Raw genomic sequence first — 21,318 nt, forward strand, 5'->3', positions numbered from 1 at the left:
TTTAAATTTGGCAAGAGGTCCTCTACTGGAGAGACCCTTACCTTCGGGATAATGGCCCTGATCCAGCCCCAGAGTCTGGAAGCTTAATGTGGAGTTGGTGACTCCAGCTTCTTTCTCCTGGGGGGATCAGAAGATGATGATCTCATAGATAACTGCCTGGTGCAAAGTGCCCAAACAGCAATAGAAAGGCATACATATAACCAAACTCCAAGTGATAACCAGACCCATCTCTCCTCCACCTTGAAAAAAGCAGATTATAGTACACAAGATTGGAACTCCTATCCTATTTGAGATGAACTCTATTCCGTACCTCTGTGCTCTGTGTCTGTGCATGAAGGCTCAGTCTTTAGAGGCACTCCCTCTAGTTGCATTAGTACTGTCTTCTGTGGAGTTTAAAGACTGGTTCTGCAAGTGGAAGTTTCAATGTATTTTTCCCTTGGCTCATTGGCCAGCATCGGTGAATATTCAGTTTAGGGGGACAGTTGTAGGGAGTGAGACTTTTGGGGGAGCAAAGGACCACTCTGCTGATGTTTGGTCCTGGTGAAAAAAAATCAGTAAGTGGAGCTGTGAAGGCAGTGGTTTCTCTGTTATGTAGCAGCGGCTCTCGCGGTATGCACTGTGAAGAAGGAGAAGGGAAAGCAAAAATGATCCTTGTGAAATACCTGCTGATTGTGCCCTGCCCTTCGCACCTGACTTTTCCTAGTTGTCCTGGTGCTAACACAGGAGCTTACACCTTGATCCTCTCCTGGCATGAAAACAAAACAAAGGGTTTTGTTGTTGATCCATGGCCTACTTCCCCCATGTTGTCTTTTCCCTGGCTGCTGCCTCCTCTGAGTCACACTGCTTCTTATCCTGAACACTTGACACCTTGAGGGTAGAATTTAGCATTGGTTTTTACCTCCTAGAATATGCTGTTTGGTATGTGAGGGTTTCAGTACAAATGCTGCTGTCTATTTCTGTGCACTTAACAATGGAACCCAAACGGAAGAGAATAAAGCCTTGATACCAAAATTGGGAGAGAAAATGTGTCCATTTGGACCAAACACTTTTTTTTTTTTTAATTTTTTCCATCTTAATATGTACCAGTGGCACTTAACCAAAAGATACAGCGATATAGCCATGTATTGTGGTTGGGACAGATATGGTCTCCTTGGCCTATAATGAAACCTCTAGGATTTTCTTTATACATTTTCCTTAATTCATTGGTGTATAAAAGGTAAATTACATTTTAGGCTTATCCTGTTTTAAAACTATGGTAGTTGTCTTTCTTACTGCTACTTTCATGTTGCTTCCTAGAAAGAAAATTTTCATTCCAAAATAACTAGAATCTGCATTTAGAACAAGAACTGCTATTTGTCCTGACCTTTTCTTCAGTCCTACCGAGAAGCATCTGTGTGCTTCTTTAGTACTTGCCATGGATGTAACCTAAAAAGTTTTGGCGTATTTAGGTCAGCCTTGCACAACTTTTTTTTTTTTAATGGAGCTGAATAATGGAGATTTTGTGTCTGGCAAATTCCTGAGATCATTGAAAAAGTAACAAAGTATTCCTTGTCTCTGATACATAAAATTCTTTTAAGCATTTTTCTCAATCATTAAAATTTACTGCCTGTGGTGAGTGGCTTTTTAATTAACTTGGTTTTCATTGCACTTCACTCTGCCTGTTTTCAGGGGGAGTAAGATTGGTAACACTTGGGGAGACTGTATCTGTCTGCTTTGTGTGGCTGTTTTTGAGGGAATGTCCCATCAGTGACTAAACTGCATGGCCTTTGAGAGAGACTCTGGGCCCTTGGCTCAGATAATGTTCATTAAATAACTCCTTTCAGAGCTGTTGTGGGTGTAAGTGACATGATGTGGCCAAATATCCAAACTGTGCAGTTGCGTTGTGACAAACATGCAATGTGCTGTAAAAAAAACAAAAACAAACTCAATACAGTTTAAATAAAATCTCTATATTAGTGCTGCTTTGTTGGGTCTTTTTATTTTAATTCCTAGGAAAGAATAATACTCATTGTTCTTTTGACCATGAGCAAAGACTAGATTATAAAATAGACACCTCTTTTTATCAGCACAGCTCCTCTATTTTGTGGTGCTAGGGACTGAACTCTGGCCCTTCTGCATGCTAGGCAAGTGCATAAGGCCTCCCTACAGATTGTGTAGATTATTCTATCCTATCTCAAGGTTCTCTCTCTCTCTCTCTCTCTCTCTCTCTCTCTCTCTCTCTCTCTCTCCTCTCACTCTCTTTCTTTCTCTCTCTCCTCTCTCCACTTGGGGATTGAGCCCAGAGTCATTCTGTCTCTGAGCTATAGCCCCAGCCCCGTTTTATTTTTTATTCTGAAACAGGGTCTAAATCGAGGAGGACTGTAAATGTTACAAGCGGGTTGAGAAAGCCCACCGCAGTTGGCTTATCCAAACGCGATTCCCTCAACCAGGCACCTGGGTTCTCCCCTAAGGTCGAGTCAGTGAAGCAAAACCCGGCTTGGAGGAGCCACGTGGAGACGAGGCCGCGCGGCCCGGCCGGCTCGCGCTGGCGGCGGCTCGAGGCCCCATTGGCCGCGCGGGCTCGGGCGGGCGCGGGCGGGCGCGGGCGGGCGCTCGTGCGCCAACGGTCCGCGGCGGGCGGGGGCAGGGCGGAGCGAAGGCCGGGGGGATCGAGAACGAACGCACGAACGAACGAGCGGGCGGGCGGGGCGATGGAGGAGGCGCTGCTCTCCACCCCCATCAACCCCAACAACTTCCCCGCCAAGCTGTGGCGGCTGGTGAACAGCCCCCGCTACCGCTCCATCCGCTGGGACGGCCGCGGCGAGGGGCTGCTCATCGACCAGCCGCTGTTCGAGGCCGAGCTGCTCAGCCCGCCGGGCGCGGGCGGCGCGGGCGGCGGCGCGGCCGAGCCCGAGCTCTTCAAGACCACCAACTTCACCAGCTTCATCCGCCAGCTCAACCTGTACGGCTTCCGCAAGGTGGTGCTGGGCGGCCCCGGCGCGGCGGGCGCGGGCCCGGGCGCGGGCGGCCCGGCGGGCGACGGCCCGCTGCACCACTTCCACAGCCCGCACTTCCGCCGCGACCAGCCGCAGCTGCTCGTGCACCTCAAGAGGCTCACCAGCGCCAACAAGGCCAAGCTGGCGGCCGGCCTGGAGGTGCCCTGCCGCCCGCCCAACCGCTTCCAGCGGCTGCTCATCACCTCGGCCTCCGCCTCGGCCTCCGCCGCGGCCTCCCCGCTGCAGCCCCCGGACCCGCCGCCGCCGCCGCCGCCGCCCGCGGGGCCCCGGCCCGAGCCGCACGGTGAGTCCTCGCCCGCCCGGCCCAGCGGCCCCCGGCCGCGATGGGGGCCTCCGCCTCGGGCGTGCAGTCCGCGCTCCCCCCAACACTGGAACCCCCGTGCGTGAGTTCACACCTCTTCCCCAAACTCCAGAGCCACCCAGCCTGCCCCAGGGCCGGTCTGTCCACTGTCAGCGTCTATAACCCAGCCCCTGGTGGGAGCGCCGGGTCTGCAGGAAACCCAGAAGGCCTCCATGGCTCCAGCGTGCACAGCTGGCGTGTACACGGCGTACACAGTGTACACGGCGGACACAGCCCCAGCCCAGAGAACTTAAAACGCTAGTACGCACCAGGAGAAGGTACCTTAAATGGAAGTTTGGCCTTGAGGGGGCCTGTCACCTTCCACCTGTGGACCCATCTAAGAAGTCTTAGAAGAGTTATGGCAGTCATCATATTTAACATTCCAAGGAATGTGTAGAATGGTAGACATTGATGATGTACCTTAAAGGCAGAGAATATAGATGGTTTACGAGATACCGTTCCTAGGTAGAATGACCTGCGAAAATATTTCTTTTGTCGCGGCTAATGAGAGCTTGACTCATTTGCTTTGTGAGAAACAAGGCAAAAAGTTTTCTTTATGATTGTCAAGTTTTACTTAAAAAGAATTTTAGGAGGCACACGTACAATCTTTGAACTTTTTGCTATTGCCTACAATCTTTCAAAAATGAAAAATCCCTGTTAAAATCTGTATTTAGACCAGGACATGGTGGCACAAGCTTCTAATCCCAATACTTGGGAGGCTCAGATAGGAAAATCTCAGGTTTGAGGCCAGCCTCGGCAACTTCGTGAGGCCTTCCGCAACTCTGTGAGACCCAGTTTCAAAATAAAAAAGTAGGAGCTGGGCGTGGTGGTGCATACGTGTAATCCCAGCATTTGGGAGGCTGAGACATAAGGATCATGGTTCATGGCCAGCCTCAGCTACTTAGTGAGGCCCTTTGCAAATCAGTGAGACCCTGTCTCAAAATAAAAAAAATAAATAAATAGGGCTGTGGGTGTACCTCAGAGGTAGAATGCCCCTGGGTTCCATTCCTAGTATCCCCAAAATAAATACATAAATAAAGATAAAAGTAAAAAAGTAGTGCTAAGGGTATAGGTCAGAGGCAGAATGTCCCTGGGTTCAATCCCCAGTACCATACACCAGTCCATGATGTGAGCACATCAAGAAAGCAGCAGGATGGAATAATAAGAATTCATTCTTCACCTTCAACGAGGAGAGTAAGAGAAACAGTTTCAGTATGTTAACATGAATTTAATATTAAGATGTCTGGGTTATTTGGGGGTTTGGAAGAAATTGAACACATACATAACACTGTTCAATTTAACCGAGGCGCAGTACTGAGACAGTACTTTGTTCACTTGGAATTTAGAAGATAAGGGACTAGTTGTGTGTGTAGAGTTTAGAAGATATGAGACTAAGTTAGAGTTCTATTGTCAAGTTGGGGAAGTAGCAGTGGCATAGAAGTGTTCTAAAGGAATTCTAAAGGAATATTAAGCCACTTCCAAACCCAGGCATGGTGGCGCATGCTTGTAATCCCCGTGCTTGGGAGGCGGAGACAGGAGGATGGTGCAGGTTTGAAGCCAGATTCGCTGGCTTAAGAGACCCCGTTTCCAAATAAAAATAGGTCTGAGAGTGTAGCTTGGAGGTAGAAGGGTTCCATCCCCAGTACCACCAAAATAAATAAATAAATAAAAATAATAATACATAAATAAAATGAAAAAATAGAGCCGGGCGTGGTGGCACACATTTGTAATCCTAGTATTTGGGAGCCTGAGACAGGAAGATTGTGGTTCTCAGACAACCTCAGCTACTTAGGCCCTTTGCAACTCAGTGAGACCCTGTTTCAAAATAAAGAAGAAAAAATAGGGCTGGTGGTATAGCTCAGAGGTAGAATGCCCCTGGATTCTATCCCCAGTACTGCAAAATAATAATAATAATAATAATAATAATAATTATTATTATTATTATTATTATTTTATTATTATTATTATTATTATCATTATTAAATAGGAAAGGGGATGTAGCTCGTAAGCTACTTACAGGTGATAGCCATTGATTTCTGTGGAGAACTCTATAGGGAAAGGCAGTGGAGAAGTTCCAATGGCAAACTTTTGGCAAATCTCTTGACATGTGGATCTTTTCAGTTTGTGTCTCTCTTGGGTAAAAGATTCTTCCTCCTTTTCTTTTTGTTCTTCTTCATAATATTGAGGATTGAACCCAGGATGGTTCTGCCTCCCAGCCACACCCCCAACACCCCTCCCTGCACCCCGTACTGGGAACTGAACTCTGGCATTCTACCTCTGAGCTACACCCTCAGCCCTATTTTTTTTTTTTTCTTTATTTTGAAACAAGGTCTCACTAAGTTGCTGAGGGCCTCACTAAGTAGCTGAAGCTGGCCGCGGATCTGCGATCCTTCTGTCTCAGGCTCCCAAGTACTGGGATTACAAGTATGTGCCACTATGCCCATCTTATAAAAAACCCTTCTTAACATTGAATATTTGATTTAATAATGTTAGAGTTTGGCCACTTTACCTTTTATGACAGTCAAATTGAGAACTAAACAAAAGTTTATTTGATTATTCTTTGAGCATTTATCTATAATTCTATATTCTGGATTTTGGACTTGTTTTTACCAAAATTAAACACTGATAGGTAAACAGTAGAGCATTGTCCAACCTTTGGTTTACTATAGCTGGTGGTTTAATGTCAAATGAGTAAATGTGTTCTTCCTCTTTTATGCAGGACCAGTGGCTGTAGGACAATTTCACCGGTCATTCCGGCGAGATAGTTTGTCTCCTTATTCCTACGTTTCAACTTCATCTCACAACCACAGTACTTTCCCTCTGAAAGGTTTAGACCGGACCCCGATTCCTCCTAGAACGTGGCAGAACTCCCTTGGAATGCACCCTGGACAAGTGGACACATCTCCCACTTTTTCAGATAAAGGGGTTCCATTTCCTGTACTGCAGAGGTTTCCAACTGAGGTCACCTATACACTGCAGCCTAGCGCCACATCTGTACATGTCCAACAAGGTCCTCAAACAATGGTCAGCTCCTCCCAAAAATATAGTAACTACACACCCTCAGCGCAGTACTCCCAAGCCTACTATCCAACAGGTATGAGAAACTCACGTTCACTGGCTTCTATTAAGGTAGTTTATAATTGCATATATATTTTAAATTGCATTTCAAGTATTTCTTAGTAGGAGATATTTTTAAACAATATATAAAACTTCATTGTGTTCTTAAAGATTGTGAAAATTCTATTGGTGCATAAAGGTGTATGTTTTTTGTGAAACTGTTGTAGTCCCCAAATATGTTCTAGTTTGGAAATTAAGACTTAGTACTCTGGAACCTTGCTTAAACCCTGCCCCTGATGCAACATTTTATTAAAATAGTGATATATGTATATATATAATACATATTTTTTAACTTTATAGGTGATAGTACCTCAAAATGAAATCATTTTAGAATCTCAGTAATGAAGCTTATTAAAAAAGCATACTTTCTGAAAATTAAATTCTTTAGTAAAATGTGATAAACACAGGAGTCCCTGTAGTGTTCATCCCAGCCAAACAAGAACTGGGAGTAAGGAAAGACAAAAGGAGAGACTGACAATAGCACTGACCTGGAATTCATCCAAGGGCATTGAGGACATTCTGGTAGATACCAAGCCATTAATTGAGAATTCTTTTAATAGTGACCATCTGTTTTGTTTCAGAGAAAAAAAGAATTGTGAGATTTTTAAATACTTTTTTTGCAAGATAATAGTCTTATCATTTCATTCAAATTATTATGATTTGTGTGTGTGTGTGTGTGTGTTTGTGTGTGGTACTAGGGGGTTGAACTTAGGGACATTCCATCTCTGAGCTACACCCTCAGCCTTTTTTATTTATTTATTTTCTTTCCTTTTTTTTGTGTGTGTGTGTGGTACTGGGGATGAAACCCAGGGGCACTCTACCTCCGAGCTATGCCTCCAGCCCTATATTTTAATTCTTCCTTTTTTTTTTTTTTTTTTTTTTTTGGTGGTACTAGGGGTGGAACCCAGGGGCTTTCTACCTCCGGGCTATACTCCCATCCCTATTTTATATTTTATTTGGAAACAGGGTCTCACTAAGTTGCTGAGAGCCTCACTAAGTAGCTGAGGCTGGCTTCGAACCTGTGCGATCCTCCTGTCTCAGCCTCCCAAGCGCAGGGATTACAAGCGTGCGCCACCACGCTGGGCTGTAATTCTTCATTTTGAAACAGGGTCTCACTGAGTTGTAAAGGCCTCTCTTAAGTAGCTGAGGCTGTCTGCAAACTGTGATCCTCCTGTCTCAGCCTCCCAAATGCTGGGATTATAAGCATGCACCACCACGCCTGGCTTTATTTATTTTGGATCAGGATCTCTCTAGGTTGTTGAGACTCTCACTCTATTGCTGAGGCTGTCCTCAAACCTCTGATACTAGGCTGGGCGTGGTGGCACATTGCTTGTAATCCCAGCACTTGGGAGGCTGAGACAAGAGTATCGCACAGGTTCGAAGCCAGCCTCAGCAACTTAGTGAGACCCTGTTTCCAAATAAATTATAAAATAAGGCTGGGGGTGTAGCCCGGAGGTAGAAAGCCCCTGGATTCCACCCCCCAATACCACACACAAAAAAACAAAACAAAAAACTGTGGTAATCCTGTCTCAACCATCCAAGTACTGGGACTTAGAAGCCTGTGCCAACACACCTGGCTTCAAAATATTTTCTAAGCTAGCTCTGGTGGCACACACCTATAATCCCAGCACTTGGCAGGCAGACAGGAGGATTGCAGGTTCAAGGACAGCCTCAACAAGTAGTAAGACTCATCAACCTAGGGAGACCCTGTTTCAAAACAAAAATAAAATAGGGCTGGGGGTGTAGCTCAGAGGTAGAATGTCTCTGAGTTAAATCCCCAGTACCAGTATATATATAGTTTCTATTTTGCAAAAACACCATAGCAGTGATTATGTGTTTGTCATGTAATACACTTTATTCAGAATGATGAGGTGGGGCTATAGAAACAAAGAAAAAGTCATAGCTTTTAGGAAAGATCAGAGAGAAGAAAAGGGGGTAATCCTTGGTCCTACAAATTAAGGATTTAGGAAGCCAGGCATGGTGGCACACACTTGTAATCCCAGCATTTGGGAGGCTGAGATAGGAGGATCGTGGTTCGCAGACAGCCTCAGCTACTTGGTAAGGCTCTTTGCAACTAGTGAGACCCTGTTTCAAAATAAAAAATTTAAAAAGCTGGGGGTATAGCTCAGAGATAGAATGCCTCTGGGTTCTATCTAGGAGCATTAATTTTTTTATATAGATCTCTATTTTCTTAGTTATATAGATCTATAATTAATCTCTGGAGGTATTTTGTTAGATCATTTCTCCAAGGCAGGACTAAACAAAAACTAAGTGAAAATGTTAAATTAGAAAAGGGAATTAAAGCCGGGTGTGGTGGTGCACGCTTGTAATCCTTGTGCTTGGGAGGCGGAGACAGGAGGATCGCCGTTCGCGGCCAGCCTCAGCTACTTAGTGAGGCCCTTTGCAACTCAGTGAGATCCGGTTTCAAAATAAAGAATAAAAAATAGGGCAGGGGGTGTAGCTGGGAGATCGAATGCCCTTGGGTTCCATCCCCAGACCCACAAAATAATATATATACATACACACACACACACACACACACACACACATATACACATACCCTTCTACCTCTGGGCTACACTCCCAGACATATATATATATATATATATATATGCATATACGTATAATATATGTGTGTGTGTGTGTGTGTGTGTGTGTGTGTGTGTGTGTGTGTCTGGGAGTGTAGCCCGGAAGTAGAAGGGTTCCATCCCCAGTACCACCAAAAAAAAAAAAAAAAAAAAAAAAGAAAAGGGAATTAAAATAACCAGGTATGGTGGCCCATGCTTATAATCCCAGTACTTGGGAGGCTGAGACAGGAAGATTGTAGGTTCAAAGCTATCCTCATCAATTTAGTAAGGCTGTCAGCAACTTAGTGAGATCCTTTTTCTAAATAATAAAAAGGGCTGGGGAATGTAGCTTGGAGGTAGAATGCCCCTGGATTCAATCCTCAGTACTACACACACACACAGGAATTAAATAATTTGTTGCCAGTTAAAAGTTGTGAATCAAGCTGGGCATGGTGGCACATGTTTGTAATCCCAGCATTTGGGAGACTGAGACAGGAGGATCGCACAGGTTTGAAGCCAGCCTCAGCTACTTAGACTCTCAGCAACTTAGCGAGACCCTGTTTCCAAATAAAGTATAAAATTGGTCTGGGAGTATAGCCCAGAGATAGAAAAGCCCCTGGGTTTCCACTCCCCAGTACCACACACACAAAAAAAGACTAAAATATAAGGCTGGGGGTGTAGCTTGGAAGTCAAATACCCCTGGGTTTCATCCCCAGTACTGCAAAAAAAAAAAAAAAAAAAGTTGTGAATCAGCTGTGTGCCTGTAGTCCCAGTACTTGGGAGGCTGAGACAGGAAGATCACAGGTTTGAGGACAGTGTGTGGTAATTTAGTGCAACCCTGTTTAAAATAAAAAAGGACTTGGGGTGCAGCTCAGTGGTAGAGCACCCCTAGATTTAATCCTCAATATAGAAGGGAGGAGGCCAGTGTGGTGGCACACGCTTGTAATCCCAGTACTTTGGAGGCTGAGACAGGAGGATTGCATAGGTTTGCAGCCAGCTTCAGCTACTTAGGCTATCAGCAACTTAGTAAGACCCTATCACAAAAAAAAAAAAAAAAGGGTGAGGGGTGTATCTTGGAGGTAGAATGCCCCTAGGTTCAATCCCTAGCACCACATACCAACATATATATATATATATATATATATATATATATATATATATATACATATATATATACACATATATCCACATATACGCACACACATATATCCACATACACACACACACACACACACACACACACACACACATATATATATATATATAGAGAGAGGGAGTACACACACACACATATATATATATGTGTGTGTGTGTGTGTGTATGCTGAGAGTCTAAGTAGCTGAGGCTGGCTTCAAACCTGTGCGATCCTCCTGTCTCAGCCTCATTCTTTATTTCATTCATGTCATTCATGTCATTCATATATATATATGTATGTATGTATGTATGTATGTATGTATGTAAGAGAAGGAGGAACAACCCCAGCCCACCTGATTCAATGGTGCATTCTTTTGGCCACTATGATTTGACACTTGCCTACCTCTCATAAAGAGGGTCTTTTAAGTTTATCTTACTTTTCTTTCGGGGAGGAAATCTTCTGGTGTGTCTTCTTTTAAGTTAATTATTTCCAAATAGGGTAGGGTGGGTATAGTGGCACACTCCTGTAATCCTAGTACTTGGGAGGTTGAACAGGAAGGATCACAGATTTGTGGCCAGCCTCAACTACTTAGGCCCTCTACAACTTACTGAAACCCTATTTCAAAAAATAAAATAAAATAGGGCTCAGCGGGGGGCATGCACGCTTGTAATTGCCATGCTTGGGAGGTGGAGACAGAAGGATCGCGCAGGTTCAAAGCAAGCCTTGCTGGCTTAAGAGACCCTGTTTCCAAATAAAAATTATAAAATAGATCTGGGAGTATATCCCGGAGGTAGAAGGGTTCCATCCCCACTACCACCATAAAAAAAAAAAAAAAGATGGGTCTGGGGTGTAGCTCGGAGGTAAAAATGCCCCTGGGTTCCACCCACAGTACCGTTAAAAAAAAAGTACCTTTAAGATGGGTATGGTGGCACACACCTATAATCCTAGTACTGGAGGCTGAGACAGGAGGATTGCCGGTTCATGGCCAGCCTCAGCTACTCAGGTCCTCCGCAACTTAGTGAGACCTTGTTTTGAAATAAAAAATGAAAAATAGGGCTGGGGCTCAAAGGTAGAATGCCCCTGGGTACAATCCCATTACCACAAATAATATAAATAAATAAATAAAGTACATTTAATTCTTTTGTTGTGGGGAAGGACCTGGGATGGAACCCAGGGCCTCGTACATGCTAGGTAGGCTCTCTACCATTCAGATATATTCTCTTCCAGCACAGTACACTTAAATTCTAAAGGTTTGATCTTTAGGCTTGTAGTCCTACATAATGTACATAAATATGGTATACAGTGTTAAAAGAGCTTTCTGGGTGTTATTACTATTGTGCTCAGGTAGCCTACATTGGCAGTTTCTCTGAAAAGACCTAGCTTTGTGCTTGTTTTTATTTTTTTTTCTTGATGGTACTGGGGTTCCTGGAAGCCCTTCTACCTCCCAGACCAATTTTACAATTTTTTTTTTTTTTTTTTTTTTTGGAAACAGGGTCTCTTAAGCCAGCGCAACTGGCTTCGAACCTGCGTGATCCTCCTGTCTCTGCCTCCCAAGCGCGGGGATTACAAGTGTGCGTCACCACGCCTGGCAGTGCTTGTAGTTTAAAAGAGGAATTTGAGCAGGGCATGGTGGTGCACACTTGTAATCCCAGCATTTTGGAGGCTGAGATAGAAGGATCTCGGTTCACAGACAGCCTCAGGTACTTAGGCCCTCTGCAACTCAGTGAGACCCTGGACCCTGTTTCAAAATAAAGAATAAAAAATAGGGCAGGGTATGTAGCTCAGAGGTAGAATGTCCCTGGGTTCCATCCCCAGACCCGCAAAAAAAAAAAAAAAAAAAAAAAAAAAGCCAATGTGGTGCCATACACTAGTAATCCCAGCTCTTGGGAGGCTGAGACAGGAGGATCACACAGGTTCAAAGCCAGCCTCAGCTACTTAGTGAGGCTCTCAGCAACTTAATGAGACCCTGTTTCCAAATAAAGTATAAAATAGGTCTGGGAGCATAGCCCGGAGGTAGAAAAACCCCTGGGTTCCACCCCCAGTATCACCAAAAAATAAAGAATTAGAGCCAGGCATGGTGCGCACGCTTGTAATCCCAGCATTTGGGAGGCTGAGACGGGAGGATCCAGGTTTGTGACCAGCCTCAGCTACTTAGTGAGGCCCTCTGCAAGTCAGTGGGACCCTGTTTCAAAATAAAGAATTAAAAAATAGTGCTGGGGGTGTAGCTTGGAGATAGAATACCCCTGGGTTCCAGCTCTAGTACCAAAAAAAAAAAATAAATAAATAAAAGAGGAATTTGGCACCAAGAGGCTCTTTTGACCTGCCAGATAAAAACAAAGCTAAAGCAAGATGGACATGGTGGCACACACTTGTAATTCCAGTATTTAAGAGGCTGAGGAAGGAAGATCACAGGTTCGAAGCCAGCCTCAGATACTCAGGCCCTCCGCAACTCAGTGAGACTCTGTTTCCAAATAGAGAATAAATAGGTCTGGGGGTGTAGCTCAAAGGTAGAATGCCCCAGGGCTCCATACCCAGTACTGCAAAAAAAAAAAAAAAAAAAAAAAAAAAAAAGCAGATCTGTTCTTTTTTATTTTAGTAAAATATGCATAACATGAAACCTATTATTTTAATAGTTTTCGGTGGCATTAAATGCATTTGCTTTCATCACCATACATCTCCAGGACCTTCTCACTTTCCCAATAGAAAATCTGTACCATTAAACACTGACTCACCATTCTTCCCTTCTCAGTCTCTTCAAACACCATTTTACTTTCTGTCTCTGTGAATTTCACTGCTCTAGGAACCTCATATAAGAGGAATGTTATAATGTCTAGCCTTCTGTGACTGGCATATTTCACTTAGTATAATGTCTTCAAGGTCACATTGTAGTATGTATCAAAATTTCCCGTTTTAAGGACTGAATGGTAATGCGCTGTATGTATGTGCCACATTTTACTTACCCATATTTGCTTATCTATCTGTTGAAGGAAACTGGGTTGCTTCCACTCTTTGGCTATTGTGAATATGAACATGGTTGTACAAATAATTTTTTTACATTTTTCACTGCTTTCATTTCTGGTTATACAGATGCACCTTGAATTTTGGTAGCATTAGGCCCAATAAATTCATCATATGTTGAAAATATCATGTAAAAATGTATTTTGTGTGTATGTAAGTATGTGAGAGAGATACTGGGGATGGAACCCAGGGGTATTCTACCTCTAAACTACACCTACAACCCCTTATATTTTCTTTTTTGCAGTACTGGGGATTGAACCCAAGGGCATTCTACCTTCGAGCTATACCCCCAGCCCTATTTTTTATTCTTTATTTTGAAACAGGGTCTTACTAAGTTGTGGAGGCCTCACTAAGTAGCTGAAGCTGGCTGTGGACCTGCAATCCTTCCTGTCTCAGCCTCCCAAGTACTGGGATTTCAAGCGTGCGCCATCATGTCTGGCTCCATTATATTCTTTTTATTTTGAAACAGGGTATTTCAGTTGCTGAGGCTGGCCACAAACTTATGATCCTCCTGTCTCAGCCTCCCAATTACTGGCATTACAGGTGCACCACCAAGCCTGGATTGTAAAAATGTACTTAATACACCGAACATACCAAATTATCATAGCTTAGTAACATAGTAGAGTATTGAGTTTTTTGTTGTTGTTTTGTTTTTTTTTGTGGGTCTGGGGATAGAACCCAGGGGGATTTGACATCTGAGCTATACCCCCTGCCCAGTTGTTTATTCTTTATTTTGAAACAGGGTCTCACTGAGTTGCAGAAAGCCTCACTAAGTAGCTGAGGCTGTCCACGAACCACGATCCTCCGGTCTCAGCCTCCCAAATGCTGGGATTACAAGTGTGCACCGCCACGCCCAGCTGAGTATTGGTGTTTTTGTTTGTTTGTTTGTTTGTTTTTGTGTGTGTGTGGTTCTGGGGATGGAATCCAGGGGCTTTTTACCTCTGGGCTGCAGTTCCACACCTATTTTATATTTTATTTGGAAACAAGGTCTCACTAAGATGCTGAGAGCCTCACTAAATAGCTGAGGCTGGCTTCAAACCTGTGCAATCCTCCTGTCTCAGCCTCCCAAGTACTGGGATTATAAGCGTGTGCCACCACGCCTGGCTAAGTATTGATTTTTTTATCCTCATGGTCCAGTGGTTCACTGAGGCTGAAGCTCACTATTGCTGCCCAGTATATTTCAAGAAAGGATGGCGCCCCATGTCACTAACTCAGGAAAAGATAAAAATTTAAATATGGTTTCTACTGAATATTTATCACTTTTACACCATTATAAAGTTGAAAAGTCATAAATTGGACCATCATAATTTGAGGACTGTATGCTCAGAAGACGGTCTCTTAACCTCAGCATAACTAATATACTAGAATTCTAGTTGCTATTATAACTTTTCTCGAAATTTACTATTTCTTTTGAGCATTTATATAATTGGGTATTTCTCACCATTAACATTGCATTATCCTAGAGTAGATTCAAATCCAAAACATTTTAATGATACATCTGAATTCTATAGGATAAAGTGTGCAAATTTGTTTGCCTCACCTATAGTGAGAGTAATAATCTTTATTAATTCTGGCTTTTCTATTACTTAGAAAACATTTTAAATGTTATCAACTCTTGCTGAGTATGGTGGCTCATGCCTGTAACCCTGCCACTTGGCAAGCTGAGGCAGGAGGATCACAAGTTCCAGGCTAGTCTAGGTAACTTAGTAAGACCCTGTCTCAAAATAAAATATAAAAAGGAAACTGGGGTTATAGGTTGGGGTACAGTGCCTCTAGGTTCAATCCCCAGTACCAAAGAAATAATTTTTTTTTTTTTTTTGGTACTGAGGATGGAACCCAGGGGCTTTCTACCTCTGGGCTACACTCCTAGACATATTTTATATTTGTTTGGAAACAGGATCTTACTAAGTTGCTGAGAGCCTCACTAGCTGAGGCTGGCTTTGAACCTGTGTAATCCTTCTGCCTTAACCTCCCAAGCGCTGGGATTACAAACTTGTGCCACCATGCCTAGCTAAGAAATAAACATTTAAAAAATAAAAATAAACTGGGTGTGGTGGTGCACATTTGTAATCCCAGCATTCAGGAGGCTGAGACCAGAGGATCGCAGTTCATGGACAGCCTCAGCTACTTAGTGAGGCTCTCTGCAACTCAGTGAGACCTGGTTTCAAAATACAGAATAAAAAATAGGGCAGAGGGGCCAGGAGTGGTGGCGCACGCTTGTAATCCCAGCGTTTGGGAGGCTGAGACAGGAGGATCGCATATGTTCGAAGCCAGCCTCAGCTACTTGGTGAGGCTCTCAGCAACTTAGTGAGACTGTTTCCAAATAAAATATAGAATAGGTCTGGGAGTATAGCCTGGAGGTAGAAATCCCCTGGGTTCCACCCCTAGTACCAAACACACAAAAAAAAATAGGGCAGGGGTTGTAGCTCGGAGGTTGAATACCCCTGGGTCCCATCCCCAGACCCGCAAAAAATAAAATAAAAATAAAGACGGGCATGGTGACTCACACTTGTAATCCCAGTGCTTGGGAGGCTGAGACAGGAGGATCGCACAGGTTCGAAGCCAGCCTCAGCTACTTAGTGAGGCTCTCAGAAACTTAGTGAGACCCTATTTCAAAATAATATATAAAATAGGTCTGGGAGTATAGCCCAGAGGTAGAAAAGCCCCTGGGTTCTACTGCAAGTACCACCAAAAAATAAAAATAAAGAGCCATATGTGGTAGTACACATCTGTAATCCCAGTATTTAGGAGACTGAGATAGAATTGCAGGTTCAAGGCCAGCCTCAGTAATTTAGCAAAACTTTTGTTTCAAATTTTTAAAAAAGCTGGGCGTGATGGCACATGCTTGTAATCCCAACATTTGAGAGGCTGAGACAGGAGGATTGGGGTTCTCGGCCAGCCTCAGGTACTTAATGAGGCCCTTTGCAAATGAGACCCTGTTTCAAAATAAAGGATCAAAAACAGAGTTGAGGGTATAGCTTGGAGGTAGAATGCCCTCAGGTTCCATCCCCAGTAACCGCAAAAAAAAAAAAAAAAAAGGCCAAGGATGTAGCTCAGAGGTAGAATACCCCTAGATTCAATCCCCAGTAGGAAAAATTTTTTAAAAATTTAATTTAAAAATAAATGAGCTTGGCGTGGTGGTGCACACTTGTAATCTTGTAATCCCAGTACTTGGGAAGCCGAGACAGGAGGATCGCAGGTTCACAGCCAGCCTCAGCAATTTGTGAGGCCCTCTGCAACCTAGTGAGATCTTGTTGCAAAATAAAGAATAAAAAATAGGGCTGGGTTGTAACTTGGAGGTAGAATATCCCTGGGTACAATCCCTAGTACCACACAAAAGAAGGAAAACAAGCCAGGTATGGTGGCACATGGCTGTAATCCCAGTACTTGGGAGGCTAAGACAGGATTTCAGGTTTGAGGACAGCCTCTGCAAGTAATGTAAGACATTTATCAACCAAGTGAAGCCCTGTTCCAACAAATAAAAATAAGAGGCCTGGGGTTATAGCTCAGAGGTAGAATGCCTCTCTGGGTTCAATCGCCAGCACCAAGTAAATGAATGAATGAATGAATGAATGAATGAATGAATGAATGAATGAAAAGGGCTGGGGATATAGCTCGGTGGTATAACATTTCCTGGGTCCAATCCCCAGTACTGGAAATAAAATGTCATCAACACATATCTGAAGTGAATTCCTATTCATTGTTTATGTTTTTTTCTTCCATATGCAGTGTAATACCTTAAGTGAACATAGCCTTCAGGAAGACATTAAAAGATTATATAAATTATTGTCTTCAGACATAGTGATAGCCGGGCGTGGTGGCGCACACTTGTAATCCCTGCGTTTGGGAGGCGGACAGGAGGATTAGGCTGGTTCAGAGCCAGCCTCACTGGCTTAAGAGACCCTGTTTCCAAATTTAAAAATATAAAATAGGTCTGGGAGTGTAGCCCGGCGGTAGAAGGGCTTCCAGGAACCCTAGTACCACCAAAAAAAAAAAAGTGATAAATTCCATTCTATAAGTTTTAGTGCACAATACATTAGTTTGTCAAAAACCAAGCCTATAGTTGGATTTCTATATCCAGATTTTCCTGTTCAGTAAACTTACACTTGCTTTGTTCTATTTTATTAGCTATACAAAGTGTGACTGTGTGGTAAGGAAATAGCCATTGTGGAATCTTTTGGGATTATAGTCTATTCAATACTCCCTTTCTTCATACAAAACACCTTCTATTTTTCATTTGTTACTAGACACTTTTTTGGGGGGGCGGGGGTGGAATCCTACTTCCGGGATACACTCCTAGACCTATTTTATATTTTATTTGGAAACAGGGTCTCTTAAGCCAACGAGGCTGGCTTTGAACCTGCGTGATCCTCCTGTCTCCGCCTCCCAAGCTTGGGGATTACAAGCATGTGCCACCACGCCCAGCTTGCCATTTTGCTGTTTTTTACATACCTAAACAGCTAAGTATTATAGTTTATTTTTTCAAGAAATTTATTTTAAAGGATATTTTAACAACTATTCAAAATGTATAATCAGTAGAGTTAGAGCATTGGAATATCAGAAAAATAAAGGTAACTCTGTCATTGTAATGAAACACTGCTTTTATTTACTCTGATGGAATGAAAACCTGCAGTTCTTGACTGTCTTTTCCTGCCACCAGGGGGCTCGAGTTTCCTTAATTGTTACAACTCCAGGAAAAAAAAAAAAAAAAAAAAAAAAAAACCATCTCCTTGCCTTCCCTGATGTTGCACATGCTGCAAACCCTGCTGGGTGTTATAGCTATTTGGATTCACTTTATTTCCCATGATATTTATGCTTTAAAATACCTTTGTGGAGCCAGATTCCAATCTAAAAATTTTTATTGTATATTTGAATAACTTCCAGAGCACAAAGTGTAGGAATCTATTTGCCTAACCTTTATTGAAAGTGACAACAGCCTAAATTTTATATGGCAATCTTAGTAATAAACAGCTGTTGTGGGAGTGTGTGGTACTGAATATTAAACCTAAGGACCTCTACCACTGAGCCGCATCCTCAGACCTTTTTAAATTTTTTAGATTTTGAGCTAGGGTCTCACTAAGTTGCTCATGCTGGCCTTGAACTTGCTATCCTCCTAGGTCACTGTAAGTACAGGCATGCACTACCAAACCTAGTCCTATACAGCTGAGGCTGTCCCCAAACCTGGAATCCTCCTGTCTCAGCCTCCTAAGTACTGGGATTACAGGAATGTGCCATCATGCCTGACTCCATATATAGCTATGGCTTTCTTTCTTTCTTTCTTTCTTTCTTTCTTTCTTTCTTTCTTTCTTTCTTTCTCTCCTTACCTCCCTCCCTCCTTTCTTTTCTTTCTTTCTCTCTTTCTCTCTTCCCCCCTCACTCCCTCCTTCCCTCTTTCTCTCTCTCTCTTTCTTTCTTTCTTTCTTTCTTTCTTTCTTTCTTTCTTTCTTTCTTTCTTTCTTTTCTTTCTGCAGTACTGGGGATCGAACCCAGGAGCATTCTACCTCCAAGCTATACCCCCAGCCCTATTTTTTATTCTTTATTTTGAAACAGGATCTCACTACATTGCAGATGGTCTTACTAAGTAGCTGATGTTGACCATGGACCTGCGATCCTTCCTGTCCCAGCCTCCCAAGTACTGGGATTACAAGTGTGTGCGATCTAACACCTGATATTTTAAAAATCTATAAACTGGGCGTGGTGGTACATGCTTGTAATCCCAGTACTTCAGAGGCTGATACAGAAGGATCACAGATTCATGGGCAGCCTTAGCTACTTAGGCCCTCCACAATTTAGTGAGACCCTGTTTCAAAATAAAGAATAAGCCAGGCATGGTGGCGCACACTTGTAATCCCCGCACTTGGGAGGCGGAGACAGGAGGATCGTGCAGGTTCGAAGCCAGCCTCTGTGGCTTAAGAGACCCTGTTTCCAAATAAAAATATAAAATAGGTCTGGGAGTAGCCTGGAGGTAGAAAGGTTCCATCCCCAGTACCACCAAAAAAAAAAAAAAAAAGGCTGAGGGCATAGCTTGGAGGTAGAATGCCCTTGGGTTCCATCCATGGTACCACAAAAAATCAGTATGCTGGGCGTGGTGGCCCACGCTTGTAATCCCAGCATTTGGGAGTCTGAGACAGGAGCATCGCGGTTCGTGGACAACTTCAGCTACTTAGGCCTTCTGCAACTTAGTGAGACCCTGTTTCAAAATAAAGAATAAAAAATAGGGCTGGGGTGAAGCTCAGAAGTAAAATGCCCCTGGGTCCTATCCTCAGTACCACAAAGAATAATAATAAATAACAAATAAATAGAGTTAAGGTGGAAATAGTGGTGCAGGCCTAGTACTTGGAAGGCTGAGAGAGTAGGATCACAGGTTCAAAGACAGTCTCAGCAAGTAGTGAGACTCTCAGCAACCTATTGAGACCCAGTTTCAAAACAAAAAATAAGCTGGGCATGGTGGTGCATGCTTGTAATACCAGCATTTAGTAGGCTGAGACAAGGACGAATGTGGTTTGCAGACAGCCTCAGAAACTTGGTGAGGTCTTTTGGGACTCAGTGAAACCTTGTTTCAAAATAAAGAATAAAAAATAGGGCTGTCTGTCATAATAAAATAAATAACTAAATAAAGCTGGACCTTATGGCATGCTACTGTATTCCCAGTACTTGGGAGGCTGAGACAGAAGGATTGCAGGTTCGTGGCCAGCCTCAGCAATTTAGTGAAGTTCTCTGCAACTTAATGAGACCCTATTTCTTCTCCCCCCCTTTTTTGTGGTACTAGGGATGGAACCCAGGGGCATTCTATCTCCAAGCTACACCCCCAGCCCTATTTTTTATTCTTTATTTTGAAACAAGGTCTCTCTTACTTGCAAAGGACCTCAACTGGTCTCTTAGACCCTATTTCAAAATAAAAAATAAAATAGGACTAAGGGTATAGCTCAAAGGTAGAATGAGCTTGGGTTCATATATAATATATGTATAGATTATATATATGAGGAAATAGGGCTGGGGTGTAGCTCAGAGGTAAAATGCCCCTGGGTTCTATACCCTGTACTGAAAAAAAAAAAAAAAGAGAGAGAGAGAGAGAGAGTGAGTGAGTTTGGAAAATATGTTTTTGGATTCTGTCTCCAACACCACACACACAAAAGTATTTCTTTAGTTAGAATTGTAACTGCTAACATTGATTGCTTACTGTTGTCACTATTCAAAGTGCTTTGTGCATATTAGCTTTTTCATTCCTCACAACAACCACATTAGGTAGGTTCTATTATTATCCTTATTTTAACAGGATGCAGAAACTGAGTCCCAAAGAGATTAACCATGCTCAAATTTACATAGCTATTAAATTTTGGATCTCAGCTCCAAAGCCAGGCAGTCTGACTCTAGGGATCTATATTTCTAAGCACTTGTCTAAATGGTTAAAATATTTTTGCATATATTTCTACTTGTGTTGTTGAATGGTAGGAACACTTAGAGAATATTTTATACTTATTTTATTATTTTTGGTACTGGTGATCGAACCTATCTCTGAGCTACTCTCTCCCTGGTGCCCCCTCCTTTTTTTTTTTTTTTTTTTTTGCAGTACTGGGAATGGAACGTAGGGGCCTTCTACCTCTGAGCTATACCCCCAGCCTTATTTTTTATTCTTTATTTTGAAACAGGGTCTCATTGAGTTGCAGAGGGCCTCACTAAGTAGCTGAGGCTGTCCGTGAACCATGATCCTCCTGTCTCAGCCTCCCAAATGCTAAGATTACAAGCCTGTATCACCATGCTTGGGCCCCCCAGCCCTTTTTAATTTTTATTTCGAGACAAGGTCTCACTAGGTTGCTGAGGCTGGCCTCAAACTTGTGATTCTCCTGTCTCAGTCTTTCAAGTACTGGGATTATATGCATGTACTACCATACCTGGATATTTTTTTCTTTTCAAACATTCCCTCCAAATGGTGGTTTCTTCTAAAACAGATTGAAATTATTATTTAGGAATTCAAAATTTATTGATATTTTCAATAAAGCAAAATTACTTTCAGTAAGAATAAATATTTGATTAGAAAGGTAACAAAATGTTTAGGTGCCAAAGAGATAATTTATAAAAGTAGACACAATCCCTTTAAACCTTATGATAAAAGTTTACTACCTGACTTTATTTGTGTGTGGTACT

General features: G+C 42.9%; 1 protein-coding gene across 1 annotated transcript in view; it reads left to right on the forward strand.

Moving 5' to 3' along the window:
* Window positions 1-2,690: 2,690 nt before the first annotated feature.
* HSF5 (heat shock transcription factor 5) overlaps window positions 2,691-21,318 on the forward strand; it is a gene marked incomplete at both ends in the record, with an annotated part of 47,074 nt that continues 28,446 nt past the window's right edge. The window contains 2 exons of the mRNA XM_080712935.1: window positions 2,691-3,279; window positions 6,056-6,430. Of these exons, the coding sequence (XP_080569061.1) occupies window positions 2,691-3,279; window positions 6,056-6,430 (964 nt within the window). The remainder of the gene's footprint in view (window positions 3,280-6,055; window positions 6,431-21,318) is intronic.

The sequence above is a fragment of the Muscardinus avellanarius genome, assembly GCF_963383645.1.
Source record: "Muscardinus avellanarius genome assembly, chromosome: 16".
Lineage (NCBI taxonomy): Eukaryota > Metazoa > Chordata > Mammalia > Rodentia > Gliridae > Muscardinus > Muscardinus avellanarius.